This window comes from Gopherus evgoodei, chromosome 12, assembly GCF_007399415.2.
Source record: "Gopherus evgoodei ecotype Sinaloan lineage chromosome 12, rGopEvg1_v1.p, whole genome shotgun sequence".
NCBI lineage: Eukaryota > Metazoa > Chordata > Testudines > Testudinidae > Gopherus > Gopherus evgoodei.
Genome location: NC_044333.1, coordinates 31,230,915 through 31,257,702, shown reverse-complemented (window position 1 = coordinate 31,257,702; position 26,788 = coordinate 31,230,915). Strand labels below are relative to the sequence as shown.

Below are 26,788 nucleotides of genomic sequence, written 5' to 3'. Positions count from 1 at the left end.
CTTGTAATGATTTCTGTCATAACATGACAAAATAGATGAACCGGAATGTCTTGGTCTTTACAGCTTAGGTGTCATTTTTCTCAACATCACTAATATTGTGGGGCGGGGTTTCCCCTCAAAACCTCCCTCAAGAATACTCCCCCTCTCTTTCAGCCCTCTCTTTCAGCAGCATCTGCTGCTGTTTCTGAAAATGTCTTTTTTTTTTTTTTTTTTTTTTTCTTGGCCATTTTTCAGAAAGAATAGAAAAAAAAAAATACCATTCTACTGCCTGTTTATGAGTGCAAGACAAGTAACTTATAAGCCTCAATCCTGCATCTGGATTCACTAGTATAGTTCCCTGTGCCTGTAACTCCACACTCATTTATATCATTTGAATGGGACTCCAAATAGTCAAAGGGGCTCCAAATAGAAGATCCAAAGGGAGAACCTTTGGTTGAATATATTGTAAGGATCACAGCTGTGGACTGAAGACTACACATATCACTGTAAATGCTATCCAGAACATTTTTCCCAAATACAGTTGTAGACATATTTGTGCAGTTATTCATTCTAAGTTATACAGGCAATTTCACAAGCAAAAACAGTTTAGTTTCACCTAAAGAAATGAAATACTGCATTTAAAAGTTATTCTAGAGTGAGACATCTTAGAAGCAAAGTATTAATAACTCTTGCACTATGAGTGTACAAGGAAACACTGTGAATAAGTCCATTTCTCATTGGTATACTATACACTTTCAGAATGGTAGGATTCACTACAGTTCATCAGAAAGGAAAACATTCTGCTTTGGACCAGAGGCATTTTTACTCTTTAAGTGTTTATTTTTATGAATATGTTTATTGCCTTAGGTACAAAAGAAGCAGTACTGACATGGATGTCTAACAATCAGCATGAGATATGTCGGAAAGTAAGAGGGGTCCACTGAATAAACCTAAGCAGCAGTTGATGTATAGTAATCAGTTTCAGATAAAACTAGCAAAATTGCCTTTTTCCAAGTGATATACTAATGTACAATAAAATATGGACATTCACTATAAAATCACTGCATTTGTATCCAGATTTATAAAGGTTTCATTACAAATGAGTTTTTACTTAGGTCTTTTTAGTTAGGTGTTTTTTCCTTCTTACTAAATCAGTTCATATATTTATGTTATGATTTTGAACGATACATAGAGTCCATTAAAATTTGAGCTGATATGTTACCTATAGTAAGTGTTTATTATCATCATCCAATTTCTTATCTGTTTTTATTTCTAGCTGTACTTTTTAAAAATCTTAAGTCAGTGTTGTGTTTTTAATTGTGAGAGAAACAGCACTGAGCCCGTATAGTAATTAACTTGTCATTACTTCGAATAACTACACTAATTGGTATGTTCTCTAAATCTGCAACACTGCAAAATTAAAAATAAATACAGATATAATTTACAACTAAGCTATATTTACAATTAAAGTTAGTTTCAAGATTTATTTCATTCTATTTTTTTACTAGCTATAACACACAGTAAATGAGGTGTACCATGTTCTGCTTTGCAAACACCTAGATTATAAAATGTAATTACACAAATTAATTAGAAATGAATGCATATATTTATGCCTTTGTTTGCAACCATAACATATTAAATATGACAAAATTAAAAGCAGCTCCTGAAAATAAAATCAAATATTGTATCATTTTTAACATCAATTTTGTGAGGTTGCCTTTCATTTTACTAACTGCAATAACCGTGAATATAACTTTCAATAAATGTATTTTTTAACATTTAAAGTACATATTAGAATATATAACTGAGGCCATTACATGAGCCCATTAACAAGGGAATGTGCTGATGGGTGACAGGTCACCTTTTAGAATCATTACGTGAGACAAAAACCTCAGATTAAATCAGTTCCCCATCCGCCATGCTTTAGAGGTGAAATGCATCCCCTGCGCAGAGGGGCACCATGAGGCCTATGCTTCAATTAAATTTCACTGATGTTCTATTTTGAGGGTTCAACTGTTTTGTGTAGGCTTTGTGCTGGTCCCCGGCATGGTGGAAATTCCATCACAGGTAAATTTTTTTTTCTTTTGGTAGCAAGCAACCTACAGAATAAACTGTACAATTTTGAGCAAACAAGAATTGTGCATATACAGAGTTTAGGCTGGGCTAAACGGGTATACTATCCTGGCAAAGCTCTCCTAGTGAGGATGGATCTCATAACAGCAAACTTGCACTTTTGCTAGTATACCTTATTCCTGGCCTAAGATTACAAGCTCTTAGGGGCAGAGACCATCTTTGTTTGTATAGTGCCTAGCACAATAGAGGTGGGACCTCTAAGCACTTACTATTATGTGACTCTGCCTGACAGCACTTATCAAAATAAACAATACTTGACACCTTTTTAAAGGGCCAAATGCTGTTCCCATTAAAGTCAATGACAGCTTTACCATAGATTTCAATGGGACCATGACATGGCACTCAGGGAGTGCAGAAGGCTATAAGCCAGGTTTACTCCACAGACTTTTGCTGGTATAACTATGTCGGTCAAGGGGGTGAAGGAGGTATGATCTTTGTCCAACACAGCAGTGCCACCAAAAAACCCTAGTGTAGCTACATTTATACTGGCAAAACTATGCTTAAACTGATATTGCTTTTTTTCGCTCAGAGGGGACTGAAAGAAGCTAAACTGGCAAAAGTGGGTTTGTTGATATAAACTGCACCCCATAGGAGTGCTTTACTGATATAACTATGCTGCCAAAGTGCTTCTAGTGTAGACACGGCCTAAGAGGATGTCCCTGCTGCAGAAGTAACCCAGCCCTGTTCTACAGTTGAAACTTAGATCGACATACCTAGAGTGCTCAGAGGGATGAAAAATCCACAGCCCTGGGCGCCAGACGTAATCTGGTCTAGATTGATGGAAAAATACTTCCATTGATCTAGCTGCCATCAGTCAGGGAGGGGAGTTCCTACAGAGATGGAAAAAACCATTGCTGTATGCTGGATTCCTGTGAGGTTATCCTGGCATAGCTACCTGCACCATAGCTATGCCACTATAGTGCCTGTAGTGTAGACATGGCCCCAGGCTCCTACTCAGGTGCTGCACCTCATCTCCCTCCCATCCACACACCATACTTCTGATCCAAGTTTAGTGGTGTTTTCAGACTAGGCTAATTCACCCATCCTGCTGTATAGACTAACATCCAGGTGTTGCTTTCACATGGGGTGATAATCCACCCATTTTGCAGTGAGGACACAGGTTACCATACCCAAGTATTGACAGTCCTCCAATTCCTTTCCACAAATTCCTCTGTGTGCCCAGGAAAGACAAAAATTCTCCCATAATTAACTGGGAAACAATCTTAGCAACACAAAGAACCATAGGATGTGCCTCCAGAAGTCCTAATGACATACACAGGTGAGTGCAGCACCACTGAGGACCCAGTAATGTGACGGTTGCTTTGTAGTGCTACTGCTCATACCCAGGCTAGGTGAAACTAGGGACCCAGACCCAAGTGCTAATCAGAGTTAACTCTGCACTGAACACACTCTAAAAAGTCATTGAGTGGAATTCACTCCATGCCGTACAATACTATACCATTCACTTTGTTCCAATTAAATCCTCTAAAAAACAAGCTTGTAGATAAAGGGGTTCAGCTTCTTGTGCTGACCCTCATCACTCTGTGAATTTTACCTAATGTGAATACCAAAGTCAAGTCTGAATGGGGAGCTGCTGGAACACAATATTGCTCATGTGGAGTCATCTGCTCTTCTGGTGTCAAGCCATATCCTGGGTGGCTAGAGAAGTCCCACTATGATACAGAGAAAGAAAAAAAAATCTGACTATTTCCTCAAATAACTTTTCTAATGTGAAGCAAACCTTCCCACAGATGCGGCAAACAAGACTGCTCACCGCACCCCGCAGTCTAGTGGCACATCTTCTCCTAAAATACAATTTAAATAGACCTGACAAACAAAGGTGGGGAGGGGACTTATATAGGAGTATTATCATCCTCATTTTATACGTGTTGGAACCTAGGCACAAAGAAATTAAGTGACTTGCCCAATGTCAAACAGGAAGCCTGTGGCAGAGCTGGGAGATAAACTCAAGTCTCAATCCCTTAACCACAAGGCAATCCTTCTATTCCAGGAACTTAATATTTTGATGTAATGATCGAAGTTTAATTTTAAAGTTTATCCTGTATCTCAGTGATCTCAAATGAAATAAGGAAAAGAAAAACTATGAACAAGCTCAGCATACTATAACTTATTTTTACCATCTCTTTATAAAGTTATATATTGAGTAATAAAGCTGCTCCTGCAAAATTATGCACTGAGAATCTTTACCAGGACTAAATTAATAGAGGCTTAGTGCAAAGATTGCAACATTTGGATTGCATTTTCAATCTAGCTTTCCCTCTTCAAATAAAGTATTGCTGAAGGAACAAGAGTCGCCATTTAGAAAACACCAAAGTAAATGTTCACCTTTTAATTGTAAGGTTAGCATTATAAGCAATCCATTCTGGTTCAGAATGCTCACCTGGCATGTCACAAGTAAAATGAGAATGAATTTTTAACATGAATTGCATTCAGAAATAATGTTTTCCCCAATAATTCAATCAGAAATGCATATACACAAAGTGCTTCCCTCCAGCACAAAAAAACAGAAAAGAGCAGGAGCAGCATAAAGATTTTTCAATTACCTCATTTCATAATGAATGGACAGTTATACATTGGACAATCCCCCTCAACGCAGCTCATATAAAGCCAGACCTAATAACAATGCCAGATTTTCCAAAACAAGCATGCAAAAGTGCACACATTATTTTGCAAGTGCCAGACTTGCATGAATGCATGGAGGTTTGTACATGCGCAAGATGGGATCGGTGCATACCTTACTTGGACATCCAAGTTAAGCATATGCATGTATGTGCAGCTATATACTAAAAATCTGGCCCCTTAAGGACAAATCTTTCTACATGCTTAACAGATCTAGGGCCTGATCCAAAGCCCATTGAAGTAAAAGGAAGGACACTGATCAATTTCAGTGGGCTTTGGATCAGATCCTAACTAAAATAATGTGGCACTATGCAGAAGAACATAATACACCACTCAGATACACCTTTTCCTTACAGCCACTTGTGCAGTGGACTTACAGAGCAACACGTGCATTCTGTCATGATAATATCACTAAGTACCATAAAGAAACCATTCTGCATGCCAAAACACCTAAACCAAGGGGGTAGTCAATAGGTGGACCGTAGGCCAAATCTGGCCCCGCCAGACACTTTAAAAAGATTTTGGGGTCTGTTCAATTTACTTATCATTACTGTTATTTTTGCTGGAGTCTGGACCTTGCCCAAGACATTTGGATCTTGACGAAAAATAACTTACTACCCCTGCCTTAACACATTGAATTAAGTGAGAAGCTATTATTAAGGAGAGGCTACCATTAATTATCATTAATCAATATTTCAGCCTAAAACCCACAACCAAGTTGGGCCTCACTGTGCTACGTACTGCATAAACACTTACCAAATGACAGTCCTACCACGTGCTGCCAACAAAAGTTTATCAAGTAAGGAGAAGCATTCCTTTCAGCTAACAGTAGAGATTGTGAAATGAGAGAATGGAGACAAAGGTGACAGGCTCTTAAAAGGTCTGAGCATGTAAAATACTGTAGTACTTCCCGTGGTGGAGAGAGGAGATAAAATGATGGCAAACTGATTACAAACTTAGTGAAGTTACACAGTGCTTCAACTCCACAATAATAGAAATAGCTTAGAGAGACTGACAAAGCTAACAATGCCCACTAGGCAGACATTTTGTGTAACATTTATACCACTGTTTATATTTTGGTTATGCCTCCTTCTTGAATAGCGTTCCTCTGGGCATTTTAGGTCATGTATGTTTACGCTGGTCAGCCACCATACAACCTGGAGCTTCGATCTTAGATTACAAGCTGACGAAGATCAGGAAGTCCGTTAGTTGTTGGATGAGTGCCCCAAATCAAGCCCAGGGTGCTATAAGAAGTAATGCTGGTGATTCATTAGGCATAGGTCACACTCTTTCCTCTTTCAGTGCTGAAATATTGCTCCAGCATGGTACAGTGTTTCTGTCAGTTGTGGAGGAGTATTTAAACTCTTGTGATTAGAGCAGAACTGATACAGAAGTCACTGGAGGAGAAAAACATTACGTAGGATTTTTTCATTTTTAAAAGACAGCCATACTGTTTTTAATAGCACCAGATGTACACAATGGTGTATACAGAGATGGACACAATGGTATTTTAAAGACAAGTAGAACAAGATCCACTATCAGAAAAGTTTATTGGCTATCTGGAGGGGCTTTTCTACCACATTGGTGGGTCTGAATAAAAGTCTAAAGAGAAGAGGAAATCTTTTAGGTCTCAAATCCTGTAGGGTCTACTTTGTATGACCCATTTGCATGAACCCTGTGGGATTTGTCCATTGCCCGACTTCTAACTCCTAAAACATAGAAGAGAGTCACCACTTGCATCGTTTTCTTTTTTTCAAATTAATTTTTTTGATGTTAAAATGATTCAAGGTCCATGACATATCCATTAAAAAATGGAAAGGGAAAAGGGAAAAAAAGGAGAGACAGCCTAAAAGATACTTTATCAAAAAGTTTGTTTTGCAGTTTCCAGCTCACAATTATATTTTGCTAATGTAACCCACACACCTCCTGGGTGTGCTGTTCTGTTCCATCTAGTGGCCACTTAGACCACTTAGAGACAGAGAGAGAGAGTTAAAATGAGTCTGCTCTACAGCCTTAGTTAACAGCCAGTTGGCTTTTAGCTCATGCAGTAGAGGCTCATGCATTGAGCGTCACAGATCCCTGCTTTGATCCTGCTTGCCAGTGACTGGGGACTGTCGGCATTAAACCAAAAACCCAAAATGTTTGTTAGCATAAGTGTGCAAAGGACAGCGAACAGTTTATTTTCACTGTGTGAATATACTGCTTTATTGGTACCCTGTCACACATTCCATCCTATTCACTCACAATATGAAATAAGCCAGCAAATTTGTCAGTTTGGGAATTAATTATATGAAAACCTATTTAATCTTCATAGATGCTAGTTTTGGCAGAGTTTTATAAAAGAACACAAAAAATCAGTTTGGTGATAAAGCGACCCACTGGATTTCACCACAACTTTCGTCAAAAGTTATCACAGTATTAAATCATTAGCAACAAACTCTGCAGCCTGCTGGTTTTAAAATGCAGACAGAGAAATTCAATGCAGAAGCAAAACAGGGCCAGTAATATAATTACAGCACTATGCCTGTGTAGTCTAAGTTAATGTTATTATTTGACATTGCAAGACTATGCTATTCCCCATGAGTCTCAATGGAGACAAGATTCACTCTAATTGGTTCCAAAGCACAACCCACCAACAACAATCTTTCCTCAGGACCAGTAATGTTAATTTCCACACGACGACTGTAAATAGTGTTTGCAAACAATACAAACATGGTAATAGGAGGCTAGGTGGGTAATTAATGTGGTTACAAAGCAGCTTATTTGCATTTTTATTTAAAACTCCCTTCTTTAAAAAGCAGCTCAGATTTCTTTTTGCAAAAGGAGCCTTGGTTAAGGAGTAGAGCAGTAATTACTCTCTTTAGGGGTTCTTTTATATGTCCTTTAGGGAATTAGAATGAAAAGATAAGCAGAATTATAAAGGGAATCATGTAAAATATAAAATGTACTATAAACACTTAGTAGTGTATTTACCATAAGCTTAGCTTGCCTTTTTCATTAATGGAATATATTACAAGCACACATCACAATCAGAGTAATTGTGGGGATGATTAAAAATTTACAATCAAGCCAGTTTAACTTATTTTCAAAACTTAGTTCTACAAGTGTAATGAGAGTAGAATTCTATTTATGTGAAAAGAATACATGACATGGAGTATATACAAACAGAGAGGTTTTCCGTACCAACAATGTACACTGTGGGAAGAGTAATTAGACAATAGGAGTTTATGGAAAGAAAGATTCAGATAAATAGGATTCTGCTGTATTCTGTGGATCTCTAAAACATCAATATGAAGCTTATCTACACATATTTGTCAGTGAGGCTATGTGAATACAGACGGGCCAAGATTTAAAAGCAGATGTCTAAAGTTAGGCCTGATTCTCCAAAGTGCAGAACAGCCAGCAGCTCCCATTAGTTTTAACTGAAGCACCGATGGCCTGATTTTTTCAAAAAAGTGCCAATCAATTTACTCGGGAGCCTAAACATGAATTCAGAAGCCCAGCTTTAGGCACGTATTTTTTGAAAGCTTGGTGAAAACTAGTCATGGCTCAGTGATTTGCTGGCAATATTCTCTAATGTTATGTTTTGCCAATTTCCTGGATGCTGAAGGTGGGTTGTTTGTTTTTGTAATGAAGAACACTGAAATTGTGTCAAGAAGAACAGTGTTTTACTAAAATCATGAACCAAATATCCCACTCCTGCAAATGTAATGTGTATAAAACATGGAAGAGAGGCACTGAAGATATTTCTTAAAATCACATTTCAGACATTTTTGAGATGTGCACTGAGATGGTAGATGAGTGGGAAGACAACTTCAGATGATTTGGTTCCAATGTACATGATGATAGCAGGTTAAAAATTTATATTACACTATTATATGAAAAGTTGTATTTTACACTAATTAAATACAACATTAACTTCATAGACAGGTGACAGCACTTTTGTTTTCATTAGCTGGCAATGAGATTATGACTAGAGCAGTTAGATGTTGACATACAGCGCAGAGTAACCTAGAAATCCAAAATTACAGCAGGAGACTAAGGCAGAATTTACTATTCTGGACTATCCCTTGGTTAAGATGTTACCAAGGTGAATCTCCTTTTGTCACTCTACTAACTTCCTTCTGTGCACTGCATATGAAAAGCCCAGAATGCAATGGGATATTTTTGCTGACCTTGGCAGAAAGACACCAGGTGGAACAAAATTGTTGGATACCCCTTCACAATTAAGAGGGATGCTGACCCTTTCAGGGAAATAACACTTTCTGATCCTGACTAGATAATGCCTCCATCAGGACACAAAACAGGCTGGTGCATTCGTAAGTCAGCAGGGCTTTGTGAAATTCAAACTGACAGGATGCTGTAGATTGGCTCTCTTGGACATTTTGGAAAGGAGTGCTCATAAAATCCTTTCAGAATGAACCCCCTGCTTTCTTTCACTTATATTTCCCTGAGGTCAAGCATGGATGAAGTAGGCATAAGGCAGATATGCCAAGAACTCACCCTTCTTTTCATGAGACTACTTAGAGTACACTTGGTGCTGGGATACATTTGGTTCAGAACTAGCAGCCCCTACAGTTGTGAGACCATCAGACCCTCATTTCTTCCACAAGGACTGTTGCAACCACCCCAGTCGAATCTCCCTACCCATCATTTCTGCCCCTTTTACTAATCCAGTCAACCTACCCCACTCACAACTATTTTCCTTTGCCACCATTTTGATCATTCTTCCTCTCTGCTAAAACCCTTCCAACACACTTTTTGTTTCTTTCCACAGGACACTTCTCATCCTCAGCTTCGGTGTTCTTCCCTGTGCTTCCCCTTCTTTTTTATCTTCCGCAACCCAAATCTTCTGACCTTATGAAGGGCTCTCTGCTTCAACGACTCACTTCACCAGCCATTTTGAATCTTATTTCTTATGCAAGTGCACCAAGCCACTTCAAATTCTTCAAAGTCCCTTTAATGGTCTTCTTTCAGCTTGCCAGCCACTGCTAAACCATTTCTGCAGCGATCTCTGATAAGTTTTGACAAAAAGCTTTGAAACTACAAGAAACTAAACTAAAAAATGCAGATCCCATTTCTTTAATTACATTTCTTCTCCTAACCTTTTGTTCACCGAATAAGGGCCAAGTACTGATAACATTTAACACTAAGCGCAGTGCTTGCTACCATGAACAGTGCAACTGAAGTCAGTCGTGATAGGAAACACTACATTGGCAGTAAGTGCTTGTAGCATCTAGAACAGTGGCTCTCAAACTGGGGCCGCCGCTTGTGTAGGTTTGTTTATCTGCTGGATCTGCAAGTTTGGCCGATCGCAGCTCCCACTAGTCACAGTTCGCTGCTCCAGGCCAATGGGAGCTGCAGAAATCTTAAATCAAAAATATATATTATTGGCTGTAGGTAGATTGTATAAAAAGGGCATTGGTGGAAAGGTAGCTGACTAGATATTTTCTACTGATACTTTCAAATACATAAAAACAGTGATTAACTTTTAAGAAATATTTTTGTTTTTACTAATTCATGTATTTAGCATACACATTCTTTGGAATTACAGTTCTTTATCAACTGAAAAAGAATCAAAACACTTCCAAGTTCTCAGAACTGTGGCAAGAAATTCAAGTGAATAAACAGTAAGATGTTATATTAATTAAACATTTGGAATGCATCCATAATGTTTAATGAAAATAGAAGCCATATGAGGCCTTAAATGACTGGAAAATGCCTACCAAATCCTTTAAAGCCTCCTGCACCCACCCATAGTGACTAGAAGTCTGCTTTATAGTTCATAAATGTTATTCTTGTAAAATATCAATGTATTTGGATAATAAAACTACATTTTTACTACAATAATGGTACAAGGCTAACTGTACATGTAGACAAAGGTCTGAAATAGTTCAGCTGTAGTCAGTAGATTGATTCTGTATAAATGATATCCACTATTCAATGTTGGGCATCTTTCTAAATGCAAGGGCCTTAGCACATCTGCTATACAATTCAGACTGTTTTACAGTGGTTTCATTACCAACCATAAAAACTGTAACAGTGGAACTGTATAAACAAACTGAATAGTGTTTTTACTGTAAAACATGAATGTAATCTAAATATTTGTCTTTCCCTTCTCTCAGCATCTGTAATGAGAGCAGCAAATTCATGCCATATGTTTATAGTGCAAGAAAAAATAGATCTCAACAATTCATCCATGTGGATGCTGGTGAAGCTGTTTAATGTTTTTAATTCATCCATTTACTTTTACATATAAATTTCTTGCAAATCATTACAAAAAAAAACCCTCTTGCTATTGTCAGTTACTAAATTTGTTGCTGTTAAAAAGGTGTGTTCCTGACAAGAAGAATGCAGAGATGTTACCACTGCAGAAATCTATCAAGACGAGTTGCTCTGACAGGCTGAGAAATATCAGCATGGGTAGCTGCATTATCAATATATATATTACCAAAAACATAATACAATTTAGAATCCTATAGCCTATCAATTACTTCAGGTGTTCAAAAGCTGCAGCTAATTTGCTCCTCCATTAGTAGGCTGTGTTCCAGTACATTTGAGCCTTATTTTTTCTTAGAGCTGCAGACACATTTCAGTGCTATTCAAAGTCTTGGGTATCACAGTATAACAAGTTATTTACAAGCTGTACTTGGAAAATGGCTTTACTAGCGGCCCCAACCACCACACCCTCTGTGTCCCTCAACACTGGAAAGGTCAGTGATAGAGACCACATACTAATATAGATGCTACTAGGAACTGGACTGAGGATCAGTTCATTTCACACAGCTCACAGCCTGCTCTCAGATGGTTATGATATTTGATTACTACCAACCTCAGCCAGAACTGCATTAGTAACATCAGTTCTCAACTAACTCACATTAAAATCAACTGAAGGATTTTAACTTAAAGGAGAGTAGGATCAGGCCTTTAAAAAGTAAAAAGCTTATGTCCTGTTAGTTATCCTATCCCTTTTCCCTATCTTTATCTGCAGTCTTCAGCTTGTTTACCAGATTTAGAACACTGAAGAAACATGCCTTCCCCACACTGAGTTTACTCTGCAGTAAAGTATCCTGAAATACCTATACCTGTTTTTTGAACATTTTACTTTTTGAGAGTGTTTATTCATTATAAAGTTTACCAGAAGATACATAACAGAAGTGCCATTCAGTGCCATTTTGTGGAACCCAACAGTTACTGATTCCTACCTGTGCTTTCAGAAGCAGTCTATTTCATATCCTTTAGGACTTTTTATTACTGACCTCTATAGCTCACGGCTAATCAACCGCAAGGAGCCCTTTCTCCTTTGAGCATGTCAGTGGACTCAGAGCATTTTTAGTGGATTGTTCCTAATAAGGCATCCTATACATGGGACTATGGTGAAGAAAATAACTATATAGGTTTTGTGGCATTCTTGAGGAAAAACAGAAGCTCAGTGACTTAGCACATAATGGGTAGCAAGAGTTTTATCTTCTAGATCAAGATTAACATCCACAGGGGTCAAGATGCTGAAGGCTACACAAGAGTTTTTGCTTGATAGAGGTAACATTCTTTTCTATGAACATATTCAATACACAGAACCAAAAATCAACATCTGAGGCTAACTGGCAGAATAGTCTCTTCTCCTTGAAAAACTAGGCTAAAGTATAGATTGCATGAAAAGTGCTGCTTGCATTCCTCTCAAATGGGACACATACACAAAGCATGGGCATACAGCTTGCTTCCTGTCTTCCTATATTTCTGTTAGGTAACAGTTGGAGATCCAAACCTGAAAGATCAGGTTTTAATTTCAATCACAATAATTTAATCAGCAAGTGTCTATCAATCAGTCATTCTTTATAGGAGTTACCCTCAGGTGGACAATACTTTGAGAAAAGAGTGGAGGCAAGTGTCAAACTTATCTTGCTGTTCTGAGTTAGATGTTTTCTCTACTCTTGTTACATCTACACCTTGTAATCATCTCCATGTAACAGAAATTTAAGTTTGCCCATAATTTAATCTTTATTTGAAGTAACTGTCGTCTTAATATTGAAAAAACTATAAAAGAAATGTTTCTTTAGACTTTTTGTTAAGAAAAATATATGTTCAATTTATTTTTAATATTGAGTTAAAAGACTGAAATCTGATAGGAATATATACATGTACGTTTCTCAATGCAAAAAGCTGTATGATATTTTATTCATCCACATTTTGAAGAATTTTCTTGAGAATATAGTTAACATCTGGAGCTATGTAGCTCTGTCCAACTGTTATGCTTATACTCAGTTAGAAAAATGCATCAATACTACAATATAAAAAGCTCCCTAACTCCTCTTTCTGGAGCACAGATTTCAATGTTCATCAGAGCAACTATGTGTACTAACAGCACTGTAGTGTTTTTCATTAAGCCTTAAAGTCAATTAAGCTGCGAATTGGAACAATCATTCCTCCTTTGCAGAGTATTGATATTCTTTCCTGGCTGCTTTAGGGCCTTTCCACTACTCAAGGCGAAATTTGTTTGACAATTTATGATTAAAATTAATTATAGCTCTAAAATTCCAATTTCCTTTCTTCTGAGTAAGAAATTATCAAACTCAGTTTTAAACTGATATTGAGCTTTATCATGCATGCGCAACTTCCATTTTCAAGACATCTACTGTAAAGCAACACATGTCTCTCTTTGGTTTGATTCCTTTATATCTCAGTCCGTACCGACATACTCCACTACTATCCCCTCACATTTGTGTGAATTTTGGGGTTCGGGGTTTTTTTAGTTTGTTTGTTTTGTTTTTTCCATCTTATGGTTTTTTAAAAAAGAAAAGCTACAATGGCCACATTTGAAAAGTTGTTCCTTTAGGTATATAAATAAGGCAATTATTTCTGTATTTGCAGTAGTATGTAACCTTCACTATACTATAGGAAGTAAGTAAAATACCGCAAATACAACATTAAATGCTATGCAGTTACCTAATGTAGCTGACAAGTTTTCAAGTATGATCATTGCAGAGCTGGTATCAAACTCTATTAGGGGGCTTATTCCTTTACCCTTTCACTTCCCTGGTCCAGCTCCTGTCTCTAAAGGTGGTCTGTTAACTCTGCTTCTGACTTTAAACCCTGTTGTGCCAAATTGTCTTTAACCACCCTAACTAATTTACAACACTGCAGCAACCCCTGCTGAAACAGCATCAAACTTGAAAGATTACTAGCAGCTTCCCGTAATGCAGCCATTACTTCAAACCTTTCACAAGTGGACTGAAGTGCTTCCTTTCCCTGGAAGACATTCAGTCCCAATGGGCAGGGACCTTCTTTCACTACCCCATATACCAAAGGAGGGTGGGCTCCTCAGCCACCCCCCATCCCTCTGGGTCCCCTAACACTTCCTCCATTTCCTTTTTAATCTCATCCCAGGCTGACCCCTGCACCTGGTATGGGCCCTGGTTCTTCCTTATCCATTTATCCAAAAAATCCTTTACCCTGGCTTGCCAGAACCCGCAACTATCATTATAAGAGTTCACTATACCCCCTCCAAGCAGCTGCGCCGACTGTTGGGGAGGGGGACTTACAGGTTGCCACTCACCTATCCGATGCGAAGCATCCGAGTCAACGGCACCAAGATGTTAGGGGGCTTATTCCTTCACCCTTTCACTTCCCTGGTCCTTTTTGCATGAACAGAGAGCAACAATACTCCAAGTCCAAAGGCACAAACAATTTAACGTTTATTGGGGTAAACTGCCAGCAAGCGTAATTTCAGTTTCCTTCTTTAGTGTCCCCCTTCCTAGCTTTGACACCACAGAGCCTTGTCAGTGTCCCTGTTTCTGTTCCCATCCCCTGTTCCCATTTCCCCCTTTAGCAAAACATAATCCCAATTCCCCCATCCCCATCCTCATCCCCTGTTCCCATCCCCCCCTTACTTCCTAATTGACTGCAGACTATATAGTAAAACTTCAGTTTTGCTTAGCTATACCATAACCAATCATTTTACTGAAATTTAACTAACCAATCCTAATATTTTGTAACATGGTTATTTAACCAATTAGATCCCATCACCTTCATTGGTTTACACCCAACAAAATTAATTATACAGCAAACAAAAACAATTACAGAACCAAAGAAAGATTATACAGACAAACAATAGGAAAGTGAAGACTACAGTAAAAGAACAATACAAAAATAAGGATTTTGCATCCCAGCTATTAATAAATAAGTTCTTGCCAGACAAAATGCTATCAAACTAAGTTTCCTTTTACATCCTTTAGGCTCTTCCCTTTCTCTGAAAGTGATAGGAGTATCAGAACAGGATTGTATTCCTAACAGCCAACAGCACCTTATTTCAATGTAACTAGTTTGAAATGTAAGAATGTAACCATACATTTCCAAGTTTATGACTGGCCTCTGCTGCTTAGCTAAAACACTAGGCCTCAAACTGTCACAGTAAAAAAAAGGTCATTACACAGACAGACAGTAATTTTTTAATTCTTTCTTTTATACCTCTATAACTAGCTAAGTGTTAAAAATACACCTAAATTCTTAAAGTATAAGCCTTTGCAGACAGGCCTGAATATCTATATCCTAACAGTCTCCACAAAATAACATTTTGGATATAAATAGCAGAAAATTTGTGGTTTTCTACATCTTCAATCAGCCAAGTCATCCCTGTGGTTTTTTTAATTTACAGTGCATGCAACTATGCAACTGCTGATCTGACAAACCGTGTTTTCCTGGATATTGTTAGTATTATCCTCAAGTCCTTTAAGTTTTTTTCAGTCCACATGGCTTTTTTTTTTTTAAAAAAAAGCTTACTTTTATGTCTAAATTGCAACATTCACTGAAAAGAGATAATCTAAAATTGATTTTTGTGTAACAATAACTGATTCTTTTGTAGTAACAAAGCTAACACCAACAAAAAAAGATAACACTCTACTGATACTAATGGAACCTACATTTTATGGCACTATTGACGATGATCTCATAACTCAAACGCACCAGGTCAAGGGCATTACTCAGGTTTTTCTCATAAGTTCATTTAAGCATACTGTACTTCATAATGACTTTTTTTAATTCTATATTATAATAGGTCTTCACATATTTTTAAACAAGAATTATATTTTTCCCACAAAATGTTTAGATATATAATACATAATACAAGAGAATCAAAACTTTAAACAAAAATATTTGTTTCTTTAATCATGTTCTGGGTAGTTGGAACATTCCTGATTACTTTAAAATAAGCAAAATACTTCTCAGGTTCATTAGAAGTGGTAAGTGCTCAGTATCTCTTAGTATTTGGCGCTACTTTAACAGAATGTAAAAGCTGCAAAGGGAAGTACTCAAAGTAAGGAACGTGAACCTTAAGGAAGAACGTGCAACCTTAACTCCGCCCAGTTATGCATTCATATTAAAAGAACATAAGAATGGCCATACTACGTCAGATAAATGGTCCATCTAGCCCAGAATCCTGTCTTCTGACAGTGGATGATACCAGATGCATCAGAGGGAATGAAGAGAACAGGGCAATTATTTAGTGATCCATCCCCTGTCGTCCAGTCCCAGCATCTGGAAGTCAGAGGTGTATGGACACTGAGAGCATGGGGTTGTGCCCCTGACCATCTTGGCTAATAGCTATTGATGAACCTATCCTCCATGAATTTATCTATTTCTTTTTTTTAATTCAGTTATAGTTTTGGCCTTTACAGCATCCTCTGACTATGAGTTCCACAGGTTGACTGAGTTGTGTGATATAAATCTTTAATCACACTATTTCTCAAACATTTTTCTAAAACCTTAGATAGGACACAAACACTTGTAACAGATTTGCTATTCTTTTAAACACACTAAGTTTGTTGCTATAATTGTACATGTGTGACTTTTATATGGGTATTATAAGCAGTAGTATACATTTCTAAAATTATCACACATGCAGTATTTCCAACAAAAAAAATCAGATAAAATTAATTATTGAAAATATTCATAGACAATTTCACAGAGAAATAACAGATTTCCATTAATAATATGAATTTTTTAAAAGCTGTTTTATCCACTTCATGGGAGAAGTTAGGGAATGCAGAATTTACATTTGTACAATGCAGATTAATGACTCAGTCCAGCAAAGCATTATTCATATGAGTAAATTTACTCACGTTGATAGCACCACTGACTTCAATGGGGCTACTCTCAAGAGTAAAGTTACTTATGTGTGCTAAACTATGTAGGATTACACCTTAAGGTGGTATATTTCCAAATATAGTTCTACATTCTCAAGTTCAGCTGAAGTGAACCAAGTCCACTTGATCATATAGCTTACCCTAAAACTACAAAGTCAAAGGTCATGGCCACTTAAAAGCTTTCCTTTCCAGCACGGTACAGTATTTCCTGCCCTGTAGGGGGAATTCCACTGAACAACATTAAGTAATGTTTTCTTTAACAAGACATTTTGTTCAGAAAAGTGGAATGTTCAGGTTAACAAGCTTCCACACTCCCATATAAGAAAAATGTATATAAAAATGTATTACAAAATAAATATCAGTATCAATATTGTAATATTAGTATTAATCTAACATGCATAAGTATTACAAATGTATTTCTCCCTTTTATTTACAATAACTGTGTTGTCTCTTCCCCCACAATTCTGCTCAAGATTGCTTACAATTTTATGTAAATTTTAAGCACCTTGTAATTCACCAGCTAATTCTCTCCTGGTTACACACTCCAAGTAATTAAAGTTCAGTAATAACTTATTCTTTCTGCTCCAGCACCTGCATTTCATTTGTTTATTTTCCCAGAGTCATAAATCTGAGGGACTGTCAAAATGCCACAATATTAGTGCAATAGTCAAAGTTAATTAGTGCCTCCCAATAAACAACAACAAAGCCATTACAAAGATGCATTGAAGGTTCTCCAGCTACTGAGTTTACAGATGAGATTGTATTCTGAACAATTAGAATTTGAGAACTGTTAGTAAATAACTGTAGTGTTTTTTTAAGTAATTTGAACCAAGACAGTAATCTTCATTCAATTACCAATTCATTAACTTTCAGCGAGGTAATATAGGTACTTACACAAGTAGTCTGGTACTCTTGTCTGAACAAAGTACTAAAAACAATTTTTTGCTTTCATTGAATTTTGATAACTTCTGGAAAAGTACTTTTTAAACTAAATGTGCAAAGCAGATTATATGTAAGAGGCACTCACCATTATTTCATGTCATTTCACTCTTCTGTTGAAACAATTTAATTACATTTACTTATGGACATTTAGAGAGAGACTAAAATCAATTCAAATGAGGGTCTACTCAAAAATCCAGCTATGTTGGAAGATAATCTAAAGCCAAATTTAAAAGTAACACAAACACAGTCTTCTATGGGCCCTTTAGATATTCCACTGGTGGTATTGCAACAAAGAAAACAGGCAGCTTCCATTTCAGTTAGGAACTATGGAAAAAACAAACCTTAAAATACAGTATTTGGAACTCACAGGCCCAAGAGAGATAAGGCTTTAATCCAAAATACCTTCTTCAAGAAACTGGGCTCCAGAAATAATGATTCTTCTTATGTGGCATCTCCATTACAGGAGGTTTGCAATCACAGTAGCACATTCTGTATGACCCTCCACTAATCTCTTCTGGATGAATAGTCCTTTTGATTCATCCAGCATAACACATCATCCATCAATTTTCACTTCCAGTGCCCATAAACATGCATCACCTGTTGAAGCCCTTAAAATGTGCCCTACAAATCAAATCTTTCTTTTCATAAGATTTCCGACTAGCATTCGCTGAGTTCCAATAATCTCCAATACTTTTTCATCACGTCTCTATCAACGATATTTTTCAATTTCTTCTATAACATCATAATTTCAGAAGAATTGTAGTTTCTTTATTATTGATTGTTTGAATGCCCATGTTTCACAGCTGTAATTTAACACAGACCAAATGCAAGGTTTTAAGAGTTGGAATTTAGTCTTCAGATTTATGTCCCTTCTCCTCAGGTGTTTATTCTTCCAGAATGTCTCTTTCACTTTTGCTATTCTGGTGCTGACTTCAATATCTGATCTTCCATCTTCTGTATTGATGCTTCCTAAGTAGCAATAACGTCTCAGTTGCTGCATGACTATGTTATGCACTATCATCTTGCATGTCTTTCTAGGATCCTTGCATGCCACCATAGTTTTCACTTGTCCACATACGACCTTACATAGACAATATTCTTTATATATGTATATGACAATTTCCACTAACTGCACAGACTTTCTTCTGAATCAGCCAACAGTGCCGTGGTATTTGCATAGCAAATATTATTCAATGTTCCATTCATCTTAATACCTTCTTCTACTTAATTTCATCTAAACTTGATACAAGTGCTGAATAAAGTCAATGATATTATACAAACCTAACTCATCTCTTGATCCCTACTAGATTTTCATTTTAGTTTCCCATTATAATCACCTTTCGATTCCAGTATAAATTGTTTTATTACTCAGTTTGTATCCATCAGTCCCTACAGACCTTAATATATTGAGTAACTTGTATGCGTAGAATGACTTCCCAAATAAAAAGAGATACTTAACAAGTATACTGTTTTCCCCATTTCGATTGATCTTTCTAATATGAGCTTCAAGTTCATAATGGCATTTAGTGTGCCCTTTCCACCTTTTAAAACATACTGTTGTTTGCTTATTTCCTTATCAATTTTTCTTTGTATTCAGCTTACAATAGTATCTTAGAGGCATGCGATATTAGACTGATTGTTCTATAGTCTTTACAATCCATAGAGTTGTTCTTTTTGAGGATTTGGATATACAGAGAGGTTGTAACGTCTTTTGGCAATTCTGCTGTCTCAAACATATTCTTCATTCCTCTGACAGGGCTTACAAACTTTCATTGCCTACGCTTTTAAACAATTCAGCCAGTATTCCATCACAACATAGTGCTTTTTCCTTCATGGTCTTTTTATTGCTGCCATGATTCCTTCATCCATTATTGGCAGGTTTACCTGATACATCTCTAGTTGAGCTTTTCAGGAATATCTTCACCATATAGTTCCTTGACACATTCTCATCTCTCGTTCTTGTCTTTAAAGTTTGTCAAATATTGTCCATTTTTGCAACATCCAAGGACACCTGGAGAGAGGTTCTGGCTAAAAACTGACCCTCCTTAATATTGGCCTGGAAGTGTTCTCTATTGAATATCTCCAACGGGAGCATAAAAGATGCAAACTTGTTGTAATTCAGTAGTCATACTTGTCCACAATCACCTGATCAATATCAGATCACAAACTGAGGGTTGCAAAAGAGTTAGGCCTTCCATCCAAAACAGTCTAACCTTTTCTAGTCCTTGTCATAAAAGGAATAGACCTGGAAAAATGCTGTCCACCACCAGGGAATTGGTAGGGATAGGAAAACAAAAATTCTAAGTCTCTGGGGGGGGGGGGCATAATATTCCTTATTTGCCCATTTACAAGTTGGCAGGATGGGAACAGGAGTGTACCACACAGTTTTTGCTGGATTCAGGAGCACTTAATTAATGGGCAGTGCAATCTAAGTGGGTGTTGCCAACCGCAAAACATCCAAGAAATTGTGATGTACCCTCCTCAAAAGGTATGTGGAGGGTGTCCACCACCCTCTTCATAAGGTCCTGGAATTGATTACAATTACCGGACATGTATAGTGGTGGAGGCATGACTGCTTGGCCCAGAGATGAAGACAAAATAAGAGTTTGAGGGTAGCCTCTTCGTCCACCCCCTAGCCTTCTTTTCCTCAAAAGGTCTCCTGAAGTTGGTAGGAGACCGTGTGAGCATCATTTCCTGGTGCAGTGGATCCAGAGGTCTGGCAAATTGCTGTTGATATACCATCCAAGAACGACAGTATAGCAATTGGGGAGGTCCATACGGGAGAGAGGGAGATACCCATGACCAACCCCACAATCCCTGATGTGGTTGAAGGTCTTTGTCAAAGTACGTGTTTCTGTAATTATGTGGAGGGGATAAGGAGGAGAGTGACTGAACGTCTCTTTCATCCTCCTCAATGTTCTCTGATGGAGGGGCCCCAGTAGAAACAGGTGGAGAATCCTGCGGTACTGTGAAACACTGGTAAATCAGAGACTGGGGTCTCAGTACTGAGAGTTGTTCAGTACCCATAAGCAGTGGAGACTCCAGCTCATCTAACACTGACAAGTCTCTAAAGTAACCGAATGCTTGCAGTACTAGTGGTCTGTACCAACACAGCAGCTGAGTTAGGTGGTATCATTGGTTTGGAGTGTGTAGGTGCCAGGTCCAAAAGTGTGTGCTTTGATTTCGTCAGTACCAATGGAGCCGACTAAGAAGGCACCATTGGTAAGTCTGAAATAGACTGCGCCAATTTGGAAGCAGATGGTACTAGGGCCCCGCTGGTGCAGTGTTTTTCTAAAGTGTTTTGGGATCTCCCTGCTCCGTCAGTACCAGAGGAAGAGACTTTTGCCTCCATGGTACCAAGTTGAGAAGCCAAGGCCACGGATATTATAGACCTAGCACAAGATTGGAATTCTTGGGAGCTCACTCCTTATGCTGGGAGACTGAGCTCCTCTTCTTAGGAGTCTTCCCTAGTCCTCCAAGATATTCCCCTTCTTAGGCTAGACTTTAGCTAAAGTCAAAGAGGGCACTGGATCTGTCTGAAGACAGATGTATGTGAGGGTCTCCTGACTGAACTCAGAAACAGGTTGAAGAGAGCACTTCATCAGCAGCAGCTTCAATTTGGTCTCCTGATTCTTCTGAGCTCTAGATTTTAAAGCCAGGCAAAAGTTACTCTTTTGGGAGATATGGGACTCTCTCAAGCAATGGATACACTTAGAGTGACTGTCGCTGATTGAGATAACCTCCCGACATGAAAGACAGTGTTTGAAAACCAGTGAGTGAGCCATGTCCAGCCAGGCCAAATAAGCTCCCCAGAAAAATGGGAGAGAAAAAAGGAAGAGATGACAAACTTCTCACAACTATCTAACTAATTCTAGACTAACAATAATACTAACTAGAAACACTAAACAATTTAAAACAACAACAACTACAAAACATGCTGAGGCATGCATGAAGTGGACACACTAGAACTCTATCTCAGGCCCAGGCATTAAAGAAGGAATGGAAGGCAGTTTACCTGCATAGTCCTATGTACCCTCTAAGCACATCACGAGGTTGTATAGGCCAAATGGACACTGCTAACAGAAAATCTCCAGTCAAGAGCTCAAGAGGAACACGTACACCTGAAGTGAAGCACCCACAGGAATAGTACTCAAAGAAGAATAAGTATTTATGAGACAAAAATGATTTCCTTGAAACACATTATAGGCAGAATTTTATGGAACTCTCAAAGTAATAGTGACTTGGGTAGCAAGGGCATTACACTGACAATTTCAGGAACAATTAAGCACACATTTAGATGCTTACAAAATTCTCTTTTTCTGTCATCAATGGCATGCGCCTGATTAGTCCTTTTGAATTTTTTAGTATTAAAATAACCTTCCAAGCACAGTATGATGACGCTTAAAATTAACTGTACATACACATTATAAAATGGCACAGCTCCTTTGTTCCGTCTATAAACACATTTAAGTACTGAAGTGATTATTGCAATACAAAGAAAGCTGTTTTCTTTAATTCTGATAAGTGACAAACAACATTTATTAAATGGCGTACACTGCACAAAACAACCTCATAATTGCACATTGTTTTGAAGATGGAAGAATTTGCTCAATGTTGAAAAAATGTGCATTTCCCCTTACCCATTCCTCTAGGATGCGTTGCACAGCTTCATTGGCTCTTGACATATTTCTGCAGGCAAGAATGACATAGGCACCATGGAGTGCAAGAGATTTTGCAGTTTCAAATCCTATGATAAAAAAAAAATTCCAAATCAGAGAAAGGTGAGTCTAGCAAGAGGTATAAACTTATGTTTCAAGGGAGATGCAGACAGGAACTTAGGAATTTCTTTAATATGCATCTCCGCTGTTCTAGTTACTTGAGCCTATCTTTGTAAGGGCACACATGAAAAAGGTGATGGACACTTGAATGTACTTGAGCTGTGCCCAGCAAATGCCTAGCATGCACGTGCAAGTCAAGTCTGCATACAGGCAAATGCCTGCAAGACTTTAGGATCACAAAACTTAGGTGCATGCAAAACTCCACATGTGCTTTTACAAGTATAGCACCTTAACCCCTCTGCCTCAGTTTCTTCATTTGTAAAATGAGGATAACTACTATTATTTATTTGTATTACCATAGTACCTAGAAGTCTCACTTCTTACTTTACAGAGTTATGAAGATTTAGCACTTAGGGTGAAATCTAGGCCCTACTGATTTCAATAGGAGCTTTGCCACTGACTTCAGGGGAGCTAGGATTTCATCCTTAAAGCCCACAATACATGAAGAATTGCAGTAGTGCTATGTAAGTGCTAACGGTGATCATAACTCAGACCAGATTTTCTCTTCAAAACTGAGATCATAAACTCATCTGAAATTATGGAGTTCTTTCCTACCCACAATTAACAGAAGAGGTGAGTTTTGTTTTTTCTTTAAAATGCTGCATCAAGCTTTGAATGGAAGCATATGTTTCTATGTTTGCCAAGTCAGCATGGAAAGGCATGAGGAGAGGGGCCCAGGTGTGCCTACAGGCTTGGATGGATTTAACACACCTGGAGCTGGCCTGTGATTGACCGATATGAGGGCCACTTATGGCAGGATTGGACGTCCAATGCACACAGTGTGGAGAAATAAAGATGCCAGCCAGTGGAAGATACCTGCTTCCCTTGCTGATCTCTCCCACCCACTCCCCTTTTATTTGTTAAGGGCCTGTATCGAGACACTGGGGTACATAGCCTCAAGCTGCTGTTAATTGCCATGGCTTATTACAGTTAACTGAAATGGGCCTGTCATAAACAGATAGTTAAGGGTTAATGTCTCTTTTACCTGTAAAGGGTTAAACAGGGAACCAAACACCTGACCAGGGGACCAATCAGGAGACAAGATACTTTCAAATCTCGATGGAGGGAAGCCTTTGTTTGTGTTTTTTGGGTTTTGCTTTGTTCTCTCTGGGCTCTGAGAGTGACCACTCATACCTACAGGCTCTCTAATCTTCTATTCCAATTTTGTGAGTATAAAGGTAGAAAGGCGGTATAGTCTTTTTATTTATTTTCCTTTATTTTCAAATGTGTAGTTTGCTGGAAGTATTTTAAATTGTATTTTGCTGGGGGGTGGGGGGGGCTTCTTTCTAGTTTCTATAAGCTGACAGACCCTGTAAATTTTTACCATCTAAATTGCAGAGATAAACTTTCACCTTTTTTCTTTCTTTTTATTAAAAGCTTTGCTTTAAGACCTGTCTGATTTTTTCTCCTAGTTAAGGCTCAAAGGAACTGAGTCTGTGTACACCAGGGAATTGGTGGGAAGAAGGGAAAGAGAGGAGGGGGAAAGGTATTCCTCTCTGTGTGGTGATTCAAGGAGTTTGAATCACGGTGATCTCCTAGTGTACCCAGGGCGGAAAGGAGCTGGGAGGAAGAAAAGAGGGGAAGGAAATGGTTTATTCCCCTTTGTTGTGAAACTCAAGGAATTTGGGTCTTAGGGTCCCCAGGGAAGGTTTTGGGGGAGACCAGAGTTTATCAGGCACTCTACTCTAAGTCCTGATTGGTGGCAGCACTACACGATCTAAGCTGGTAATTAAGCTTAGGGGAATTCATGCTAGTACCCATATTTTGGACGCTAAGGTTCAGAATTGGGAATTATATTATGACAGGGCCTATGCCAGTTTACACCATCTGAGAACCTGCCCTTGCAAGTGCAGAGTGCCTGATTTACAATGCACAGGGTTGGGTCAATAACTAGGGTTCCACCTGGGGCAAGTTGCTTTGTGTTTGTGGAGCATTCAGCATTATCACTGGGTGTTCTATTGCTATGGAGCACTGTAACAATGAGAGAGAAATTTCCATCTAACTGAAAGCGGCAACTCACCATAACAGCACTTAATGAGTTCCAATTAGAAAAGCTCAAAACTAGAACATGAAGAATCAAATCATAATGCCCAATAATTTGAATATGAACATATTAGAAAGTCACAGAGAAGGGGAGGATATTTGTTCCAGCTTGATGTAGCTTAAAGCATATTCATGTTTTCCTTTTAAAAAGTTGTTTACCAGGGAAAACGTATTAAATTATGCTGCCTCACTCCCAAAAATGCCCTGGGGCAAAAAGAAATTCAATTACAACATAGGGTATAACAGATTATAGAAACAACACACACCAGAAAAAATGTATACCATTCTCTGCAATTACATACTTACAGTATTTAAGCCCAAGCAATTTTCCTGCATCTCTTTTCAAACCATTCATTGTACTAAGCAACTTTAATTACCTGGGAAATTCATTGTATGTGCACGAATGTACCTTCAGTACATGCAGAGGATATTTCCCCTGTTCCTAATTCCATTTTGAGCACATACAGCAGGGTAATTTTAAAATGCAACAAACGTGGCACATGTTGTATTGGAACATTGTTAGCTAGCCATATGTTAGTTGTTTTACAAAAAAGTACTAATTTTAATAGCTCTACATATTGCTAAAATCTGGTTTGAACCCTTGAGAATCATGTTCTTTTGTATTGTAATACTAGCAATGTGGAGCTGATGACCAGTTTAATTAGTTAAATGTAGCTGCGCTTAGCCAAGTCTACCCTGTGCCATATTTTGTGCAAAATAATTAACTCTACACCTCATTTTCAGTTAATAACTTGTTTTATTATAAAAAATATGAACTGTCTGACAAAGTTTAAAATTGAAATAATAAAGTTACATGTTACAATTTAGCTAATTTTACCCTGCACACACAAACAATCTTAAACCAACCAAAAAATTCAGGATTTAGGCAAAAGTGGAGAAACATTGCACCTTTAGATCACCCATAAAAAAAAAATCTACTTTTAAAAAATCACAATACAAGGAAGCAATCTTGATTCTTAGTAACTGAGAAGTTTTTCAGGGTGAACACTCGAGAGTGTACAGAGGTAGAAAAGAAGGATAATGTTTAGGGGCCAAGCCTGGGACTCTGGAGACCTGGATTTGATTCCTTGCTCTGCCACAGATTTTTTGTATGATCTTGGCCAAATCACTTCGTCTCTCTGAGGCTCAGTTCCTCATCTGTAAAATGGAGATAAGTGCACTTCTCTATCCCACATGGGTGTTGAGGATAAGTACATATTAAAGATTGTGAAGCATGCAGATACTATGATAATGGGGGTCACTTAAGTAAGATAGATGGAGAAAAGGATGGTTAGCAAGCATACCTCTGAAGTCATAATCCGACTATCCAACAATGTGTGACTTGAAAGCCTAGAGCAGCAGAAAGAAAGGAGAGGAGAGGAAGGAGGTGGTGGTGGCCAGGTGCTACCTCCATAATCACTAGCATGTAACAATGGTGCCAACAGAAGTAGGGAGAGGAAGAGAGGACAGAACAATTGTGGCTCCCCTGGTACTGACTTCCAGCCATTTATGTACATGCCAGATTTCAGCTCAGGGAATAGGTGAAATCCTGACTCCACTGACATCTATGGGCATTTTGCCATTGACTTTAATGGGACCAGGATTTTACCCAGTGTTTATAGAATAAATATGAACCGTGAAGACAGCTTGTTTTGATAATCAAGGACCATCTCTGCAATCTAGTCATTGAACCACCAGAGCCCATCCTGTGCTACCACACCAGCACCGCACCCTCAGAAACAGCAAGGGACAAGATGCAGAATCCAGAAGGCTGGCCTAGGGATAGGGTAAGGAGAAGAACTAAGGGTGGGAAGAAAATGACAGATGCAGGAGAGCAAGAGCTGGGGGTGGAGGAAGTACTGGAAAAAGCAGGACCCAAGTGTGGTGAAAGCAAGGGAGCAGTAGCAAGATGTGCAGAAGAACTGAAGCAGCATGGGGGTGGGAAAGAGAGGGCTATGTGCGTGGATGGGGCTTCAGCACTAATCCTAGGGATATACCAGATGTGTGTTGCAAAGGTGGCAGACTATGGCGTTTGTCTGGGGGCTGGAAGAGCTTGGGGAGTGGTGGGAACAAGCA

At 38.3% G+C, this 26,788-nt stretch overlaps 1 protein-coding gene across 8 annotated transcripts in view; it reads right to left on the bottom strand.

Moving 5' to 3' along the window:
• The window catches only part of WWOX (WW domain containing oxidoreductase), a 672,980-nt gene that overhangs the window by 606,020 nt on the left and 40,172 nt on the right, over window positions 1-26,788 (bottom strand). For all 8 annotated transcript variants that reach the window (XR_004002846.1, XM_030582110.1, XM_030582114.1 and 5 more), the window contains exon 5: window positions 22,472-22,578. Coding sequence is in view for 7 of the 8 variants with exons in the window: in XM_030582110.1 (XP_030437970.1) it covers window positions 22,472-22,578 (107 nt within the window). In the remaining variant the exon portion in view is untranslated. The remainder of the gene's footprint in view (window positions 1-22,471; window positions 22,579-26,788) is intronic.